This window comes from Thamnophis elegans, chromosome 1 (assembly GCF_009769535.1).
Source record: "Thamnophis elegans isolate rThaEle1 chromosome 1, rThaEle1.pri, whole genome shotgun sequence".
Taxonomy (NCBI): domain Eukaryota; kingdom Metazoa; phylum Chordata; class Lepidosauria; order Squamata; family Colubridae; genus Thamnophis; species Thamnophis elegans.
Window position 1 is genome coordinate 167,932,084 of NC_045541.1, and position 21,452 is coordinate 167,953,535.

Consider the following 21,452-nt stretch of genomic DNA (forward strand, 5'->3'; position numbering starts at 1 on the left):
ATGCTGCTCCTTTCAGCAAGGACGTTCACACATTAAAATCAACAAATAAACAACACGAGTTCACTTGGGGTTTCACTTCTGGCAGTTCAGGTTTCTCTGACCCCAAAAGATTTACTCCAAACACACCAGAGGTGGCATTCAGCAGGTTCTGACCAGTTCTGGAGAACTGGTAGCAGAAATTTTGAGTAGTTTGGAGAACCGGTAAATACCACCTCTGATTGGCCCTGCCCCCATCTGTTCTCTGCCTTCCGAGTCCCAGCTGATCAGGAGGAAATGGGGATTTTGCAGTATCCTTCCCCTGCCACGCCCACCAAGCCACGCCCTGCCCACCAAGCCACGCCCACAGAACCGATACTAAAAAAATCTGAATCCCACCACTGAAACACACTTGGCTAATCATGATTTAACCCTGGTGAAACCATGGTTTAAACACACAACAAACTGAGTCCATGCCCCATTACATGTCCGTCTAACACCACTACTTTGTGATCTATGCTGCCCCCCCCCCACCAACTTCCAGGTACAATTCAATTATTGCCTTAAAAATCCTACACAGAGTTCCCAGAGTATGACGACAAATGGGAACGGAAATTTGGCCGTAAGTTGTCGTACATCGAGGCACTTGATCGTGATCAGCTGTTTTTACAGCAGCCATTAGGCCAATTGTGAAACTGTAAGTCTAAATCACATAGTCATTAAGTGAATAATATAATCATTAAGCAAGTCCATTCTTCTGAAGAAAGAATGGCGGAAAAACCACCCTGCAGCAAACTGTGGTCATGCAACCACAGGACACTAGGGTTGTGGCTCGCCAGAGTTGCACAATAAGGTTGAGGAAGAACATGAGCCAGTGCTGGAGGCTGGGGAAGGCTCAGACAAAGGCTTTGTGTCAGAGGTAGAGATGGGGCCAAGGCAGTCTGGCAGTTCTCAGCTGCCTTCAGATCAGACATCAGTGAGGCAGAGGAACAGCTGGAGCCTGTTCCCAGTGTGCGCATGCTCAGAGCTGCCAGAAGAAAAGAACAGCTAAGAAATCAGGGTCGACTTGGGAGTAAAGCCACAGGTGAATGGCCCCTCCCATGGGAAATAAAAGAGGAGCGAAGGGGGAGTGGGCTTTTGCAGGAAACCGTTTGTTTGTTCGTTTGTGAAGATCTGTCCGTGAATCTCAGAGATAATGTTGCAAGAGCCAATCTGGGTCAGTCACCGGGAAAGAGGTTTACTCTTCCGAGCTTTTGGATTCGTGCTGGAGCCCATCTTCAGGGAACCTCTCTCTACTGGAACATGGGCTTTGGGCTATTGTGAGTCAAAATTATGTGGTGCCTTCCTATTGGTAGACTGGTGTGTTGACTGCCAATGACTGGGTGTTGTTTCCTTGTGCTACCAAGTCCTTGGCTTCTAAGCACCTCATAAGCTGGTGGTAAATCAGCACTCCTCTCGACTGACGAGGGACCCATTTCCCAGGCTTCAATCATTTCCCTGGCTGTTTTTGTACCTGCTCGGCCAACAATCTTAGTAGTTGCGAAATTGAATGCATGTTTCAAAAATGGGAACTCACCTGCTGCAGGGCAGCATTCTGGCGCATGTATTCCTCATGCAGCTTTTCCACCAGATTTTGCACCATGCCGGGCTGGACGTGAAGCAGGATGTCCCACCAGTCATATCCTGTCACCATGCAGTACTCCAACAGGAAAAGCAAATGACGGAGGGAAATATTCATATCCAAAACATGCCCCATGGAGGGAGAGATCCTGAACATGCTAAGCTGCAGAGAGCAAGGGCACAGACAGAAATGACACATCAGATGCAGCCAGGAAGTCAGTTACCTCCATCTTCCAGGAAAGTTTGTGTGTGTGTGTGTGTGTGTGTGTGTGTCCCTCCTCAGAGATTTTTTTTTTATAACACCCTCTGGCAAGATTAATGCTTGGCACTTTTCAGGATTCTGTTCTTGTTTCAACCAGCTGCAGGATTGCTTGCCCGATTGTGAAGTTTGACTCATTTGTTTGAGTTATCCGTTCTTGGCAATAATTCCTTATTTTGCCTGGGTTGATCTCAGAGAAAATGAAGGACTTTCCAGTTAAATGCACCACAAAGCAAGGGGATATTTCCTTTACAAACTGTTGGACTTGTTTATGGAATCCCCTGCAACAAGCTATAGCAATAGCCAATAATTTAAAGGCCTTCGAAAGGAAGTCACTTGGATTCATGGTGGAGGGAGCAAATAAGCTATTATTTGCAGGGGTTAACATGCCTTTCCAATCAGAACAGACCCAAGCAGCTGATGTACCCTATCAATGTAAAGGAAGTTAAAATGTACAAATCGAATGTTGTCATTGAAAAACCAGCTGTGGAGACAATTAAAACTCTTCACTCATTCATCTTCAGAATACAGGGATACAGGGAGTTACAAAAGTGAGATGCTCATATGAAAAACAACACAGGGAGATAGAAATGCCTGATGCCTTGGAGACATTTGGCTGTCTGCTCTATGAATCTGGAAGCAGAGGAGAGGATTTGTCTTATGATCCAATCCAGCTCTTACGTTTTTGTCTTGGGAAAAAAGGGAACTGCAAGCAATGCTTGACTTACGACCACAACTGTGCCCCAAGTTTCTGTTGCTAAGCAAAGCAGATTCCTTAAGTGAGTTGTGCCCCATTTTGTGACCTTTTTGCCACAGTTGTTAAGTGAATCATGTGGTTGTTAAACAAATCTGACTTTTCCCCATTGACTTTGCTTGTTGGAAGCCAGTTGGGAGGGTTACAAACAGAGGTTGCATTCAGCCGGTTCGGACTGGTTCATCCGAACCGGTAGTGGAAATCCCCCGCTCTGTACCGGCTCTATGCCATCCTATTTAGGCATGCTTTTGAGGCCAGGCGCATGTTTTTGAGGCCAGGCGCATGTTTTTGAGGCCAGGCGCATGTTTTTGAGACCAGGCGCATGTGTGAGCAAAGTGCATGCGCAGAAGGCTGGGCAGATGCATGGAAGGGTGCAAAGCGGGTGGGTGCACACACGGAGAACCAGTGGTAACAAAATGTGAAACCCACCGCTGGTTACAATGGGTGATCAGATGACCCCAGGATAGTGCCACTGCCATAAATACATGCCAGCTGCCAATTGCTCGAATTTTGGTGATGTCCCCATGGGGATCCTGCAATGGTTGTGTGAAAATTGGTTGTTAAGTCACTGCTTTAAATACTATGGGGATCTTACTCTGTAGCCCCAAGTGTACCTTTCCATGGCTATCGACCCCAACTAAGGCCAGCGAAGTCCAAGACATCTGCATCGCTTTGAAGTAGATCAGAGGGCCCGACGTTCTCTGCCGTTTGATGGTCTGGTCATCCACCGGGCGCTGCGAGCTGGAGCCATAAAACACCGCCATGGTTTGCAAGGAGAGACGGTTGATGATGTGGACGCTGCCATCGTGGAAAGCAAGCGCCAGGCCTGGAACAGAGGTAGAGTAAATTGCAAAGGGATTTTAAAAATGGTTTATTGAGAGAAGAAGTAGGGCTGCATTCCTTCTGGATTATTCTAATATTTTATCCCTGAGCAAGCCAAACCAAACATCACTGTTGGGAGACACTTCTGCTCACAAGATAGTATCAGCGGCAAATTACTAATTTGGTAAGCCGCTAAATAAAGTTCTAATTAGGATCTGAAAAAGATGCATCTATGCATCCCAAGACTTGATATCCCACTTTTAGGCATTTATACTTTTTTTGGAGAGCCAGTTTGGTATACAGGTAGTTCTCAACTTAGGACTGGTCTCTTAGTGACCTTTTGAAATTCTGATGGAGCCATCTGGGTGTTATTTACGACCTAGATTTGAAGTTCCATTGGTCACTCCTTTGCGGCCCAGAACAGGAAGTAGGGAGTTCAGCTTTGAAATTGGCATGGGGAAATCTTGGAACTTTCCAAGAATAGATCACGCTAGCTATAGCACTTAGACTTATATACTGTTCCATAGTGCTTGAAAGCAGCTGCCTCCAACCTTTCTGGCTCGGCAGAACAGTAGAGGTGGCACGGCAGGGCGAGGGGGTGGTTTCACATGTGCGCTCAGCCATCACTTCCGTGGCCCGGTTCAGAATAGGCCATGGATCAGGGGTTTGGGACTCCTGTTTTAATGCACTCTGAGCGCTTTACAAAGTCAGCCTATTGCCCCCAACAATTTGGGTCCTCATTTTAGCAACCTGAGAGGGAGTTAACCTTGAGCCCGTCAGCATCAAACTCCTGGGCTGTGAGCAGAATTGGTCTGTAATACTGCATTATAACAACTGCGTCACCACAGCACTAGATTTTTGGCTATCTGGTGTAGGAAGTAAGCACCCACTCCTCCTAGAAGAATGAAATATTTTAGGAAATATTAAAAAGGCAGAATATTATATTTCCCATAAAAGAAAAATAGAAATCTTAAGGGAGACAGAGATTCTGAGATTCAGCTCCCGGCCCCCAGCAGATATCTGCCAAGAGCCAAGGTGGCGCAGTGGTTAAATGCAGCACTGCAGGCTGACTGCTAGATCAGCAGTTCAGCGGTTCAAATCTCACCGGCTCAGGGTTGACTCAGCCTTCCATCCTTCCGAGGTGGGTAAAATGAGGACCCGGATTGTTGTTGGGGGCAATATGCTGACTCTGTAAACCGCTTAGAGAGGCCTGAAAGGCCTATGAAGCGGTATATAAGTCTACTGTTATTGCTATATATATTGCTATATATTGTTGCCCATTGAGAAGGACGGGGCCAGCCTTTCTACAAAATCAAAGACCTTCAGCTCCAGGGTGATGGGATTTAAGACATGACCCTCCAGGACATAATAGGATTATCTAGTGGCAGGGCTCACTGCATTACAAAATCACCTGGGGACATTGCATCACCCTCCAGGCTTCAATCAAACTTGATTCAGACATACATGACCCCACGGGAGTCTGACTACAGCCAATAGAATACATTTCTTGCACAAGAACAGGAAGCTCAAGGGCAAGGCCCAAGATAGGGTATAAATACCTCTCATTCTCCACTCCATGTGTTCAGCTGCCCAGGACCACAAACCTATGTGGTTCTGCTTTATCAACAAACCATCTTTCCAATCAGCCTCCATGTTTCCAGTGTCTTTCTCCCCGCTTGGAACTGAACCAGATGGATATTTCTTCCAACACTGGTAAGACTACACATCCAAGAAAAAACTTTCCTCACCTAAACCTGGGTAGAACTTGGTGTCACTTGCTACCTTCAGATCGGTGCTGGTCAAAGAAATTGGCAGTTTGGGTAACGCCACAGCAGAAACTCGGTCCAGGTCATTAGTGGCTGAAAGGATCCGCCATTTCAAGATCATCGGCGGCTTGTCCCCAACTTAGAAATAAAGAGGAAGAGGATAATGAAAAGTGCTGCAAAAAAGCATTTGGTAATGGAACGTCCGGTTCCACCACAAAACCGCGTTCGACTAAACCGCGTAGCTGACGTCATCACAGCGCGACAACAGCGCGGAGAAAAAAGCACGCTGTAAACGCTAAACCTAAAATTAACACCTAAACCTAACCTCCCTAAACCTAATCCTAAACCTAACCCTAAACCTAACCCTAAACCTAACCCTAAACCTAACCCTTAACCTAACACTAAACCTAATCCTAACCCTTAACCTAACCCTAAACCTAACCCTAAACCTAACCCTAACCCTTAACCTAACCCTAAACCTAACCCTAAACCTAACCCTAAACCTAACCCTTACCTTAACTTGAATCGGCTTGCTTTCAAAGCGCTATTTAAAGCGCCCTTCTTTCTCCGCGCTGGCTGTTGTCACCCTGTTGATGACGTCAGCGACGCGGTTTAATCGGGCGCGCTTTAGTCGAGCGTGGTTTTGTCGTGCCACGGGAACGTCCTTCCTTTACTTTACTTTATTGTCATTGTGCGTATGTCCACAGTATACACATACAACAAAATTCACATAACACCCAGACCAGGCCCAACACACATAACAATCCCCAAACACACACACACACACCAAAAAATTTCCCACCCCTAAACCACCCAAGAATCCACACAACAGACCAAGTAGTACTGCCCAATAGCTCCCTGACGGTGGCCCTTTAGTTCATTCCTTTCTGCTTAGCACAATCAGATTACTGTAACACTCACACTTTCTAGAGGTGTTTGGGACTGCAATTCCCAGAATTCTGAGCAGCAGGGATACTGAGAATTCTTTGGGTGTGCTGGCTGCTCAGAATTCAGGGAACTGTAGTCCTGAAATTTGTGGAGAGGCCTGGTTTGGAAGAGACTGTGTGAGTTTATTATGTCACCTTGTACCAAGCCCTTCATAGTATTGGACCTGGGTACTTGAGAGACCGCCTGCTGCCAATTACCTCCCAAAGACCCATTAGATCACACAGGATCGGCCTCCTCTGGGTTCTGTCTACCAGCCAATGCCATCTGGCTACTACCCGGGGGAGGGCCTTCTCTGTGGCAGAGCCAGCCCTTTGGAACGAACTCCCCGCCAAGATTCGGACCCTCACGTCTCTCCAGGCCTTCCGAAAAGCCGTTAAAACCTGGCTGTGTCGGCAGGCCTGGGGTTGATGGGTTCCCTTCCCCTCTCAATTGTGTGTCTGTTGGTTATTTTAAATGCTTGTATTTGTAGTTCTTATGTTTCCCTTCCACTCTTGGGTTTGTGAGCCGCCCTGAGTCCCGCTGGGAATAGGGCGGCATATAAATAAAACGAAACCTGAAACAAGATGAGCACCATATAAATTTGGTAAATAAACGACTTTGCATCCAGAAAAGCAAACTGAACTGTTGCACATATAAAACTAGTTTTCTTGTATTCCTAAGACATCACAGCTGAAGGAATATTGCATGGTATGAAAATCTATGCATTTTACACACAGCTCGCCTATGATTTTTTCCCCCCAAAATGATACTAGAACCTTTTTCAAATTAATCAAATGTATTGTTTCTAAGCAAAAGGAGCAGAAATTCAGCTTCGAATTTGCCAGGTCAAGATGTACCAATTTAATGGTTTCTCGCCTGGGGAAGAATCAAAAGAATCTCATTTCCAGAGGGAAATGGCTGTGATGAGAATCTGTTGCCAGGTAATTTCCTGTGTAAAGGCAACAATTAAATATCAACTGTGAGTTTGATTGCTCTCAGTTAGAAAAATTGCTCCTGCTGAGCTGTGATGAGGGAGATGAATAGAAGGAAAGCTGGAAAGAAAAGAGCAATCTTTTCATTGGCAACACAACCCATACATGAAAAACAAAGAAGTTACTCCTATGGGAGAAGCAGAATTCTGGTTTTGCCTTAGGCACGAAAGCTGGTTAGGTGACTTTGGGCCAATCCCCAGGAGACTGTGAGTTCTAGTCCCGCCTTAGGCACGAAAGCTGGTTGGGTGACTTTGGGCCAATCCCTGGGAAACTGTGAGTTCTAGTCCCGCCTTAAGCACGAAAGCTGGTTGGGTGACTTTGGGCCAATCCCCAGGAGACTGTGAGTTCTAGTTCTGCCTTAGGCATGAAAGCTGGTTGGGTGATCCCTACAAGATTTTGTCCTGATCCCGCAAGATTCTGCCTATGCCTTTTCTGCCTCATTGCTTGGGCTAGAATTGCAGTTCACAGATTTCAAACTCCCCAATCTGACCATTCAGGAATCCAAGATGACTTCAACCTAATGAGAAGAAGAAGCTATGTTCTGCTGAATTCTTTCCACACTGCTACCTGACTCACCTGTGGGAGAAATCTGCTGGAAAATGTTGTTAACTGGCAGTCCTTCTTTCCGGAGTGACCAGCACTCCACAATACTATTGTTCTGACTGGAGGCACACAGCAGCATCTGGAGAAGGAGGGAAGGCCAGGTAGAACAATGTTAGCAACCTTACCAACTTTAAGATGTGTGGACTTCAGTTCCCAGAATTCCCAGCCATCATGCTGAGATTGAAAAAAACGGATTAATATATAGTTCCGGAGGCATGTAGAATAAACACCTGGGAAGATCCCACTGGATCAAGGAAAGTGGACTCGGGAGCCGAGGTGGCGCAGTGCTTAAATGCAGCACTGCAGGCTACTTCAGCTGACTGCAGTTCGGCAGTTCGGCTGTTCAAATCTCACCGGCTCACTCAGCCTTCCATCCTTCCGAGATGGGTGAAATGAGGACCCGGACTGTGGGGGCAAGTTGCTGACTCAATTTGCTAAAAAAAATTGTAAACCGCTTAGAGAGGGCTGAAAGCCCTATGAAGCGGTATATGTCTAATTAATAATAAAAATAAATAAATAATATAAGTCTAACTATTGCTATTGCTCGTTTCCCATGGTTGTGCTCTAGGATAGGAGTAAAACACTGACCCAAATGCAGTCCATTTCCCACTAGCTTCAGAGTTCACTGGAAACTCCTCCCCCCATTTGTTCATGGTGCATCTAGATCAGGGGTGTCAAACTTGTGGCCCGCAGGCCAGATGCATCACAGGCTGGCCACACCCACACCTGGTTTAGCGAAAGGGGGGGGGGGAAAGTTGCAATATGTCATGTGACGACACTGTGATGACTCAAGTTTTACACCCCTGATCTAGATGAACAATGTTTCTGAAACTTGGCACTTTTAAGATATGTGAACTTCAACTGCCAGCATGCTCACTGGCTGGGGAATTCTGGAAATTGAAGTCCACACATGTTAAAGTCTCCAAGCCTGAGAAACATTGTTCTGGAATGCCCAGTGTCAGCTCTAGCAGCTGTTTAAAATTCAAAATAATTAGAGGAACACAGAGATTGTGGTGAGAAGACAGCATCTAGATAGATGATAGATGATAGATAGATAGATAGATAGATAGATAGATAGATAGATAGATAGATAGATAGATAGTAGACGGACAGACAGCAATAGCAATAACAATAACACTTAAACTTATATACCGCTTCATAGTGCTTTACGGCTCTCTCTAAGCGGTTTACAGAGTCAACCTATTTCCCCCAACACTCTGGGGCCTCATTTTACCCACCTGGGAAAGATGGAAAGCTGAGTCAACCTTGAGCCGGTGAGACTCGAACTGCCGAAAGCTGGCAGTCAGCAGGAGTAGACTGCAGTACTGCACTCTAACCACTGCGCCAACCTGGCTCTAGATAGATATGTGTAAGAGATTGCATATGCACATGTGTTCATGCGCACAAGTATTTGAGTGAAGAGTAACCATGGGGCTCTGTCCATGCTGATTTATGGCTTTTGCTCACTTCCAAGATACAATCATTCTCCAAAGATAATCCATGAAGGAATGAGGTTCCTGGGACGAAAGCAGTTCTCTGCTCTTTGTCCATGATGCAGGTAGCCCTGGACCTATAACTCTAATGGAGATTGCCTATTATGGTCATCAGTTGTGATGGTCATAAAATGAGTCACCCACGTGAACCGACTTGATTTTACAACCTTTTTTTGCAGCAGTCATTAAGCAAACGCTGTGATGGAGGCCCGTTGCAACTCTGAACAATCGCTAAGCAAATACCTATGGAGATTTTCAGTCATCCAGGTCATGAGTGTCCCAAAGATGCTTGGGACAACCATGGCTTTTCCTTGAAGAGGTTTCACTTCTCATCCAAGAAGTTTCTTCAGTTCTTGGTTGAGAAGTAAAACGTCTTCAAGGAAAAAACAAAGTCCAATTGTCTCTTGAAAAAGGACCTTTGGGACAATTGCTAAGTAACATATTTTTCGGAGTATAAGATGCACCCTTTCCCCCCTAAAAGAGTGTGGAAATGTTGGTGCATCTTATACACCGAATACAGCCATTTTTAGCCTCCCAAAGCCCCACCCGCACATACCATTTTAATGAAAAACGGGCTGTTTTTTGCAAAAGTGGAGGCGTTTTTGCCTTTCCCAACTCTCAAGAGCACTCTGCAGGCTTCAGCAGGGCTGATGGAAGGCAAAAATGCACCTGTTTTTGCAAAAACACAGTCCATTTTTTGCCTGTTTTTCACAAAAACGGGAGCATTTTCACTTTCCCCCAGCCCTGCTGAAGCCTGCAGAGTGCTCCTGGGGGCAAAAACTTTTTTTTACTTACTTACCTCTTTGAAATCTTGGTCCATCTTATACAATGGTGCATCTTATAGTCTGAAAAATACGGTAACTGGTCGTAGGTCAACTGGTAGTAAGTGCAAGACTGCTATCATGTCCTTCCACGTGGACCAACTCTGTGGACTAACAAGATCCACTCCTTCGATGTTTTCTGCATTGGGTTCTCCAGATTCTTCACTATCTGATCTGTCTTCAACTGACTAATCTAGATATGACCAAATAGCTAGAAGGAAGAGGCACCTAGGACTGGAGAAGGAAACCCCAAGGAACTCACCTGTTCAGACATGTCCCGAGCTAGAAATTTCAAGTGGGTGATTGCAGGATATTTGTCTTTCCGAGCTGGGTCAGTGGTGCAGCGCATGAACAAGGAGGGGAGGATCTCGGTGTCAATCTTACACTTCTCGTTCACCACACTGACGCAGACTTTGTAGAACTGGACTGGAGAGGCACTGCTGCCATCTGACGTGGCCACCACAATGTTGCCTCCACCGGTGAAAGCAATATCAGCCAAGGCCACTCGGCAGCGCAGGCGGCAGAGGCTCTCCGTGGAGGTCAGCACTTGCCCGTTGGGCTTCAGCAGTGAGACGGTGACCAGCCCGCTGATGGTTACTGCGATCCAGCCCTCCATAGGTTTCCCCCCAAAGAGAGTCAACGATGGGGAGAATTTGACCCGGGAGAATTTCTCACCAAAATTGGATGCTCCAGACTAAGGGCAGAAGGAAACAGAAGATATTTAGGAGAAAGTCGATTATCAAGAGTTAAGTTAAGGTAGTCCTTAACTTACAACCATTCGTTTAAGTGACCGTTCAAAGATACAGACAAAGATAAAAGAGCCGAGGTGGCGCAGTGGTTAAATGCAGCACTGCAGGCTACTGCTAGATCAGCAGTTCAGCGGTTCAAATCTCACCGGCTCAGGGTTGACTCAGCCTTCCATCCTTCCGAGGTGGGTAAAATGAGGACCCGGATTGTTGGGGGCAATATGCTGACTCTCTGTAAACCGCTTAGAGAGGGCTGAAAGCCCTATGAAGCGGTATATAAGTCTACTGCTACTGCTATACAACGGCACTGAAAAAAGTGACTTGTCATTTTTCACACAAGCGTTGCAGCATTGACTTTGTTTGCAGGAAGCTGGCAGAGAAGGTTGTAAATGGCAATCTGTTGTGGCCCGCCAGTGGCAACAGAGTTGGACAGTGAGAATGTTGGGGATGAGCATGGGCCAGTCCTGGTGTGAAGTTTCCAAAGGATGACCTAATTAATTTACGAGCCTCAAGACAAAGTTCAAAAGAAATCCATTTATTAGGATCAACATTTTGGCATGTTCTTCTGTGGAGCCGAAACTGATTTCCGCTTAATTGCATTTGAACTTTACCCCTGTATCCCCTCCCTTCTGTTTGTGTCATAAATCACATTCACCAACAAGATGTTACGGCTGGCTATGAACATGTATATTTCATAAACTAGCTGTAGCAATATGAGACCTGACTCTGGCCAAAGGTATTCATGGAATTCTACTCCCTTTTCTATGTCAACTTGATAGTAGTCATGGAAACACTTTACATGTTGACACCTGGAGGCTGGGGAAGGCTCAGACGAAGGCTCTGCGTCAGAGGCAGAGATGGGGCCAAGGCCATCTGGCAGTGAGCAGGTGCCTATGGAGCTAGACAGCAGTGAGGCAGAGGAACAGCTGGAGCCTGTTCCCAGTGTGCGCATGCGCAGAGCTGCCAGAAGAAAGGAACAATTCAGAAATCAGGGTAGACTTGGGAATAAAGTCACAGGTGGAAGGTGATTGGCCCCTCCCATAGGACATAAAAGAGAAAGGGGAGTGGGATTTTGTAGGAAACAATTCGTTCGTTCGGTTGTTAGATTCGTTTCAGAAGTGTGAAGATCTGTCCGTGAATCTCAGAGACTCTGTGCCCAGAGTCTTTCCTCGCACAGCACCTAATTTAGAAAATATTTACATGACAACTTTCCAAGATAGATAAGGTCTGTAGTCATAAATATTCCTTTGAAAGACTGTTTGCCAGTCCTTGCTGAATGTGAATGAGAGGAATTCACCTTCATTTAATAAAAGGGGTTTTGTCTGGACAAGGGCTCTGCTTGTGCTTTCTGGGGAAGCCTAGGTCAGAACACAATCAAGTGATTGCAGCTCACTGCAATTACAAACCAGGCACCCAAGTCATGAGAGCCAGAACTTTGAACTGTCACTGAACGAATGGATATAAGATGAGAACTACCTGCAGAATACCCTTAATTCACCTAATTACCTTCTCCACGTGCAAAGCCAGTTTCACCCCATTGTGCAGCCAGGAAAGTGCCACTACTGGGTCTCCTTCCACTTCACTGCCCACCTCGCTCTCCCAGCTGTTGGCCAGGTGGTCCATCATGCTCCAACATTTGACGTTCCCATCAGCGTCAGCAGAGAGAAGTCTGGATCCTGCAGCCAAAGGGGGGGACAATGAAGTCAGAATACAGATCAAGGGAAAGACAGGTCCATTCTCTGGGAGTAAAATGGAATTACCATATTTTTCAGAGTATAAGACGCACCAAGATTTTGAAGAGGCAAATTAAAAAAAAAGTTTTTGCACCCTGCAGACCTCCCAAAAATGGCCCATTTTTTGTCAAAAAAAGGCTATGCATAGCCTTTAGGAGGCTTGTAGAGTGCTCCTGGGGGCTGGGGGGAGGGCAAAATGAGAAAGAAACGGCCCATTTTTTGTCAAAAAAAGGGTATATATAGTCTTTAGGAGGCTTATAGAGTGCTTCTGAGGGCTGGGATGGGGGCAGAAACGAGCAAAAAAATGGCCTGTTTTTCACTCGTTTTTGCCCTCCCCAGCCCCCAGGAGCACTCTGGAAGCCTCCTAAAAGCTATGCGTGGCCATTTTTGCAAATGGGGTGAGGTTTGGGGAGGCAAAAAAATGCTGTATTCAGTGTATGACACACCCAGATTTTCACCCTCTTTTTTGAGGGGAAAAAGGTGCTTATACTCCGAAAAATACGGCAACTGATCTCACATATTTGAATGTTGTCATAAAGATAAAAGTTTCTTTCATGAAATTTTTGATTTAGGGGATATCACGAAAGAGACAACACAAGGATTAGTGAAATGTTATTTTAGGTTATATCATCATAGTTTATAATAACAGAATCTTGAAAGGCTGCCAGTTTCCTTGCATGCTCTTATACCGAACAGTAGGGTAGGGTTACTTTGAGTCTCCTTCTCACGTCCTCTTCTCCCTCCCAGGATTGAATTGTCATTTATAATCTCTTAATGATCCTTGTATTCCTTCATCAAGGTCAATTTCATGCTCATAGCCCTGTGATCATCTTGGCAACAAGCCACGCATGATTTGTCCACGCTTTCTTTTAGGATATTTTGTGAATAGTCTACAGTCGTGAAGTTTGCTGGTGGTTTCTCATTGAAATAGCTTCAATGGAATCAGTTAAGGTCAGCTGGGTATCTAACAGGGGTGGGTTTCAGGCGGTTCGCGGCGAACCGGTTGGTCGGCGAACCCGGAAGTAAGTAACTTCCGGGAACGCCGAAGAGTCCACCCCCCCGCCTGCGTTTCTTACCCGGTTTTGACGAGTTCTGCGCTTCCACGCATGCGCAGGATGCATACAGCGCCTGCGCGATCCTCCAGGAGCAGCTGGAGCTCGAACTGGTTGGAACGGGGCGAGAAACCCACCCCTGGTATCTAATAATATAAACCACCTATCAATTGTGAACTGAACCTGGCCACAGCCATCTTTTTGTTCCTCAGTTGCCACACAGAAGGGAAAGGGGGAAAGGAGGTTGGAATGCATTACTAGGCACAGCAAAGAGCTTTCTTCTGAGAACCAAGATCATCTCTACCGGCAACCGATAAGGTTGTGGAATGAGTGCCTGAAGAGCCCGCCAAATAACCCAATTGACCAAAATGACCTATGACCTTTATTTCCTAGTTTTATTATACTGAAAGTGTGGGAAAGATTTAGAATTGGTTTTCCCTTCCACTGGGCTGATATGATGTACTCAATAAAGAGGACCTTTGGGAAGAAGCCAAGTCTTGGGTTTGTTAGTTGGGAGCCTTGACACCATCCTTCCCCATCCTGCACTCTCTCCAATAAATCTGGAAAGTACCCGCCTGAAGAAATGGATCTTTAATATCCATTTCATCAACTCATCCTGACACTTCAGGTGTTTCTGGAAAAACTTAAGATTTTCCCAGGCAACCCAGTGGCGGAAACACTTTTTTATTTGCAAGTGCCACGAAATGAACTCAAGGTCTTCAGGTCAAACAGGTGCACCAAGCTACAGTTGCCCTTCTTTACCTGACTGATCCCATTCCAAGCAGGTGATTATTTCAATGTGTCCAGAATTGATGGAGTGGACGTCCCACGGGTGTTCTGTGTCAAGGATGTGGATCATGTGTGTGAGGTCTGAGGAAGGAAAGGAAAGAAAAAAAGTGACATAGATAGTGTCAACCCTGAAGCTGACCTGACCAAAGCCATTTTGAAGCTTCAATGTTTCCACACTGGAGCTGAGGGATAGTGAAGGGGGAATACAGATAGCTGGAGTTTGTAGCCAAAACAAAATACTTTCTCCTGAGAACCAAGGACATTCTCACACCTGGTCAGAGAGAGGAGGAGTGACATTATCAGGCAACCGGAAGCCACCTTGATTGGACCATATGACTGATTGTTTGGGGAAGGGGAAAAACTTTTACTTTTAATTCGGTGAAAACCGTGGGAACCTTCAAAGTCGGTTTTCACCAGAACTGTGCCAATATGATATACACAATAAAACTATTCTTTGAAAAATCTACTTGCCTCAGAGTTTTGTTTGCTATGGGTGTATTACTTGGAACCTGACAGATGGATGAGAAAGCAGTAGAGGAGAGAAAATATTATTTAGAATTAACACTGCAGCTGCTTGGAGATCAGGTACAATACAATACAATAGCAGATTTGGAAAGGACCTTGGAAGTCTTCTAGTCCAACCCCCTGCCTAGGAAGGAAACCCTATATCATTTCAGACAGATGGCTATCCAACATCTTCTTAAAGACTTCCAGAGTTGGGGCATTCACAACTTCTGGAGGCAAGCTGTTCCACTGATTAATTGTTCTGTCAGGAAATTTCTCCTCAGTTCTAAGTTGCTTCTCTCCTTGATTAGTTTCCACCCATTGCTTCTTGTCCTACCCTAGCCGAGGTGGCGCAGTGGTTAAATGCAGCACTGCAGGCTACTTAAGCTGACTGCAGTTCTGCAGTTCGGCTGTTCAAATCTCACCGGCTCAGGGTTGACTCAGCCTTCCATCCTTCCAAGGTGGGTAAAATGAGGACCCGGATTGTTGTTGGGGGCAATATGCTGACTTTGTAAACCATTTAGAGAGGGCTGAAAGCCCTATGAAGCGGTATATAAATCTAACTGCTATTGCTATTGCTACCCTCAGGGGCTTTGGAGAATAGTTTAACCTCCTCTTCTTTGTGGCAACCCCTGAAGACTGCTATCATGTCTCCCCTAGTCCTTCTTTCTATTAAACTAGACATACCCAGTTCCTGCAACTGTTCTTCATATTTTAGTCTCTGGCTGATCGGGAGGGAATGGGGATTTTGCAGTAACCTTCCCCTGCCATGCCCACCAAGCCATACCATGCCCACAGAACCAGTAGTAAAAAAAAAATGAATCCCACCACTAGGGCACACCCCTATGTTTGGTACAAGCTTATCCATTTCTTCATATTCTCTTATTTATTTATACCCCGCCTTTATTATTTTTATAAATAAATCAGAGAACATACCGAATAGACCTTCCTCCTGTTTGTGAGCAACATTTATTTATTTGTATCCCACCTTTAGTTTTTATAAATAACTCAAGGAGGCATACAATACTTCCTCCTCCTCCTCCTCCTAGCTTCCCTACAACAACAACCCCTGTGAGGTGGGTTCGGCTCAGGGCTGAGATTCAGCCAGTTCGAGCGAACTGGATGTTAATTTTAATCTGGTATGCCGAAACGGTAGTTACAAGGACTGGCTCACCCCACTCACCCTGCCACATCCAGGAGTGTCCACGTGGCCCGTTTTGGATGGCAGGTAAGTGTAGGGCCCACAGAGGTTCCGGGAGGGTGAAAAACAGGCCTCCCGGAAGTTCCAGAAGTCTGGAAATGGGTCTGTTTCCTCTGGAGCCTGGGGGATTCTGTTTTCGCCCTCCTGGAGGCTCAAGGAATGCCTCTGGAGCCTGGGGAGGGCAGAGACACACACACACCCCGCCACCGTGGTGCAGGAAGCCAACTAGACCACATCCCCGTGGCCACAGCCACCCAGCAACCAGGCAGAGAACTGGTTGCTAAAATTTTTCAATCCCACCCCTGGTTGGGCTGAGAGAGTGACTGGCACAAAGTCACCCAGCTGGCTTTCATGCCGAAAGTGGGACTACATCTCCCAACCTCCTGGTGTTTAGCCCAAAGTCATCCAGTCAGTTTTCGCACATAAGGATGTCTCCTGGTTTCAAGCTTGGTGCCTTAAATATTAGATCAAACTGGTTAAAATCTTAAAATAATATTAAAATATTAAAACCATTTCAGTAACTATCTTCATATTCTGGGATGCATTAAGAGTAATGTCAATGGCAAAGAAGCCAACATACCTTTTTCCTCCTCATTTTTGAGATCTGTGGTGAAAGCAATCAAGTTGCGACAAGACCAGGCACAGACCAGTGAAATGGATGGGCAATGGTTGCTCTTTGGCCGCTTCTCCCACTCAGAGATATAGGCCAGATCCATTGTATCTTCCTCAGTTTAATAGCTGGGAACTGCTACCTAGAAGAAAATTGCAACTGGAAGCTGCCGTAACCATTACAAAGAAGAAGAAGAAACAAAACCAGCTGATCAACCAAAGGGAATCACACAGCAGCCGTCCCCTGCTTCACTTCTTAAAATAGGCTGCTTGCAATATTTTGTCCAAAGTTTGGATAAAAGGTAAGGGGGAAGCAGTAAGTGTCTGCAAGGCAGAAGAAGGAACATTAACACACAGACAAGACAGCAGGCATTTTCCACTCTTCACTATATTAATTCCATCAGATGCCCACCACAATCCAAACAAATCGTGTGTTGCTGGTAGAGAGTTGGACTTTTTTCCAAGTACGATCAATTGGAATGAGTCTCCTTTTAATTCAGTTTCTTTCTAAAGACAAAGGACCTGTATGTGAACTAAAGTCACATTTCCCCCTTTTTAACTTTGCCTCCATTTACCTCTTTTTTAAAAAAATTATCCAGATACGTTTACAAAGGCAGCCACAAAGTCCTCTGCTTTTGTCAAAAGGAGAAAAGAATCATCCTGCTGTCACAGTGCAAGCTCCATCTTGTGCATGTGAAACAATGATGCGCATCCAAAGGGGGCCAAACTGATGTCCCTCCCAAGACTCATGTGATTTGCCTCCAACACCTGCCTTCCCTCTCAAACCCCGCCCCCCCGGCACTCCCCACACCCCGAAAGACACCTCTGAATGGCTGCATCACATCTGGCTGGCCCTAATGGTAGATGTAGCTGAAAAAGTTGAAAGCAACCCGTTATCTCATCTTTTAAACCCCAGAAACCTTAAGTGAGTTTTAAAAGGAATTTAAGGTTTTAAATCAATTTGACGGACCGGTTGGATTGACTGAAACAATGATGGGGAAAAAATAGTGCTACTCAGGCAGGCTACTATTATTTTTTAAGGCTTTTGAAATCTCTAGCCATCTGGAAGTGCTATGCCAGTGATGGCTAACCTTTTAGTCGCCGTGTGCCAAAAGCGTGTGCGTGTGTGATAGTGCGCACTCACATGCAAGAACCCATAATGCAATGCACGCATGATCCCCCCATGTGCCCTGCCCCTCTGCGCACCCTGCCCCCTGCACATGCATGCACGACTTTCCATGTTCCCCCCACACATACGTGCCCCCTGCCCCCTGCATGTGCCCTGCCCCACATGCATGCATGACCCCCTGTGCACGCCCCCCCGGCATGCGTGGCAGAGACACAAAGCCAGCTGGCCAGTGGGAGGCACGCACACATGTGTGGTGGAGCTGAGCTAGGGCAACGGCTTGCATGTCCGCCGTTGTCCGCTGTGGCACATGTGCCGCAGATTCACGGTGCTATGCGATTTTATGTTCATGCTACATAAGAATATGTCAGGTAGCTGTAGATATTGGTAAAATGAATCTTACTTCTCTTTGGAGTTCTTGGTGCCTTTTTGAGTTTGGTTGTTTGCCACAGTCATTTCATTACATCCAACATCTGTAAGAAAACATCCAAGCTCAGAGAGCACCAAAGATTCCACACTTCCACCCTGATCTACAAATATTTTCTTCTATTGTTACTTTGTTGACATTTGATTTGAATGCCATTAATGGTTTTAAATGGCATTTATCACAACCAGGTATATGTTTTAGCTATAAATGTTCAAACCAACAAGAGTCAGAAAGGGCTAATTAGGCAATCAAAACTAGCCCTAGCATCAAATTAAAGCACTCCCTGCTCAGCCTTTTCTCTGAACACATCCCATGACAAGATCCCACCATGTCTCTGGCTTTAGTTGTCAAAATGTGCTTCATGTTAGGAAGTTCTTCCAGTATTTTGTGTCCCTAACAATGGGGAGAGTGAGAAAAGATCTTGATCTTTGTCATTGTAACTTTCCTCCAATTACTTAAAAAGCACTATCATTTCCCTTCCTTAGTCTCTTCTCTTTAACTGCCTCTTCTCCCAGTTAAATATATCTGATTTCCTCAATCTCTCCTCATGAAGGCCTTGTTTCCAATTCCCTAATTATACCTGCACTTTTTACAATGTTGACAATCTCTCTGGGTTTTTAAAAAGGGGATGCTTGGAACCAAACACTCAAGGTGGCATCTGAGTTATGCAGTATATCATGGAAACGGCTTTTCTTATAATTTGGGACCTGTACTTCTATCAATGCAGCCCAAAACTGCAATTCGCCCCTTTTTTCAAATATGTTGCACTGCTGAAGCATATTCAATTTAAGATCAGTGACAATTCCAAAAATCTTTTCAGATGCATCGCTACTAAACCAGGTACCCACTATCTCACAGCTGGGGAATTCTGGGATTTGAAGTTCACAGATCTCAATGTCACTAGATTTGAGAAACACCAGTCTAGATGTTTGCAGCCTAGATATGATGGTCTTAAACATGGCAGGTCTTCCCTACTTCTGTTCACTCAAGTCATTCATGAAAATGTTAATGGGTACCAGTTCCAGGAAAAAACTTGTAGCTCCCCATTGAATGCCTTATTATTCCAGGTTTATCGCAATTTGATTTTTAAAACATAATGACTATTCTGTCCATTCTGTGATGGCCAGTTAGACTCAACAGTGACTTGATGGTGCATAATCAACCAGTCACTCTTTGAATCTGGTTTTGAAGGCATCTGTGCTTTTCCCTTAATAGATCACACATTGATTTAAGTTGCCAATACAAGTAGATCTCGACTTACGACTACAACTGAGCCCAAAATTTGTTAAGTGAGACGTTTGTTAAGTGTATTTTGTCCCATTTTATCACTTTCTTGCCATGGTTGTTAAGTGAATCACTGCAGTTGATAAGTTAGTAATCTGGTTGTTAAGTGACTCCGGCTTCCCCATTGACTTTGCTTGTCAGAAGGTCACAAGAGGGGAATCACACGACTTTGGGACACATCAACGGTCATAAATATGAACCAGTTGCCAAGCATCTGAATTTGGATCACATGATCATGGGGACGCTGGAAAGGCACTTTGAAAAACGGTCATCAGTCATTTTTTTCAGTGCCATAAGCGGTCACTAAACGAACTGCTGTAAGTCGAGGTCTGCCTGTAAAAACTTGTCAAATGCTTGCTAAACTCAAGTTGTATTAAATTCAAAGCATCCCACAAGCTACCAAAACCAGTAATCACTGCTCTGTATCCAGTGTAATGGCTCTAAAAGATTAATGCCTTAACAAACGATGCAAGGGAGGAAATTACTCTGGAAGTACAAGCTCCGCAGCAAAAATATCCTCCGAGAATAGCTTTAAAATGTCGAGATTTTTAGCATTCTTTCTTGCTTCTGCTGCCCCCCCCCGTTCTTCCCAAATGAACTCTCCCATATCCCCCTACTTACCTCAACCATCCATGCGGTCCAGCCCCATGCGCATGCGCCAAAACATGGGCTTTTCTCTTTAACGCTGTCTTATGAAGTGCCTGATATTCATGTGAAATAAAATCTTTGAAAAGTTCACCCCAGAGAAAAATTTAATCTTCCCAAGCCTCTTTTGCTGCGAAAACTCAAATCCCCGTTTGTTTTCGGGGTTCTTAATAAGGATGAGCACCTCTGATCTTAATTCCTACCCAAATCTTCCGCGATGATATCCAGGGGGTGCGTATTTGCATACGTCCCTTCCCATCATGCATCCCGAGGAAAGAGTAATCGGATAATCTATTGAAAACATTTTTTATTTATTTTAGTACTACTATTTTAAAAAGAAACAGAGGGCTACGAAGATCTTATATGAGTGTAAAAAATAACAAACATATTTGCAGGTTACATTATCTCACCATAACAATACAATTACATTGACAAAAACCCTTATATACTGTACAAGGCAGAGTTACTTTTGTGCTCGCTTCGGCAGCACATATACTAAAATTGGAACGATACAGAGAAGATTAGCATGGCCCCTGCGCAAGGATGACACGCAAATTCGTGAAGCGTTCCATATTTTGCTTTGCTCCAAAATAGCAATTTATTTGCAATCAATCAGTTCTTAGTCTCTCTTCTGTAAATTCCTTTTCCACCCAGCCTCTTTATGGCTCAGCCTTGATAGATGCATTTATAGAAAACGTTTGTTACTCTTTCATCTTTGAACGTCACAGAGAATGGAGCTTCTATTATGATTATGCTTTATTAATGCAAAATGAGCCTTTTAAAAACATGGTAAATATAATACGAATGCTATAATTTATATAAATATATAAGTGATTCTAATTTTTGTTTCTGTCCTAAACAGAGTTAAGATTACATCTTCCAAGCAGGAGAATCTTTCCTATGTTTGATATGCGACAAAAAGGTCCAGGAAATATTCACCATAATGGTACTTATAATAAGCATAATGATGGTGTGATAACAATTACTTTATTCCAACAGTTTTAAATATATCTTAATTTGTAAAACTTCAGATGTGATGCAGTTTTTCTAATTTATGGAAAAATATCCACAGACCCTTCATATCCCGGACATAAACTGTTTCAATTTCTCCCCTCAGGATGCCGCTATAGGACATTGCTTACCAAAACAACTAGACATGAAGACCCTGTAGGAAGTTATCACCCAGCCCTCTCCCAGAAAAATGAAATATCCTAGGAAATATTGAAAAGGCAGAATATTTCTCTGGACGTGAAAAGAAAGAAATATGTTTTAAAAGACAGAATAGCTGCCTGTAGCTTTCTGC

At 44.8% G+C, this 21,452-nt stretch overlaps 1 protein-coding gene and 1 non-coding gene across 2 annotated transcripts in view; one reads left to right on the top strand and one right to left on the bottom strand.

Moving 5' to 3' along the window:
• The window catches only part of MED16 (mediator complex subunit 16), a 33,617-nt gene extending 14,712 nt beyond the window's left edge, over positions 1–18,905 (bottom strand). Inside the window, exons 1-9 of the mRNA XM_032238866.1 lie at positions 18,197–18,905; positions 16,639–16,810; positions 14,327–14,434; positions 12,286–12,455; positions 10,296–10,727; positions 7,693–7,798; positions 5,180–5,335; positions 3,224–3,435; positions 1,553–1,759 (exon numbers count right to left, since the gene is read on the bottom strand). Of these exons, the coding sequence (XP_032094757.1) occupies positions 1,553–1,759; positions 3,224–3,435; positions 5,180–5,335; positions 7,693–7,798; positions 10,296–10,727; positions 12,286–12,455; positions 14,327–14,434; positions 16,639–16,774 (1,527 nt within the window). The 5' untranslated portion in view covers positions 16,775–16,810; positions 18,197–18,905. The remainder of the gene's footprint in view (positions 1–1,552; positions 1,760–3,223; positions 3,436–5,179; positions 5,336–7,692; positions 7,799–10,295; positions 10,728–12,285; positions 12,456–14,326; positions 14,435–16,638; positions 16,811–18,196) is intronic.
• A 1,715-nt stretch (positions 18,906–20,620) lies between these two features.
• LOC116523762 lies at positions 20,621–20,727 on the top strand. The gene has a single exon (XR_004257124.1). It is a non-coding gene; the product is annotated as a U6 spliceosomal RNA (small nuclear RNA).
• The last annotated feature ends 725 nt before the right edge of the window (positions 20,728–21,452 follow it).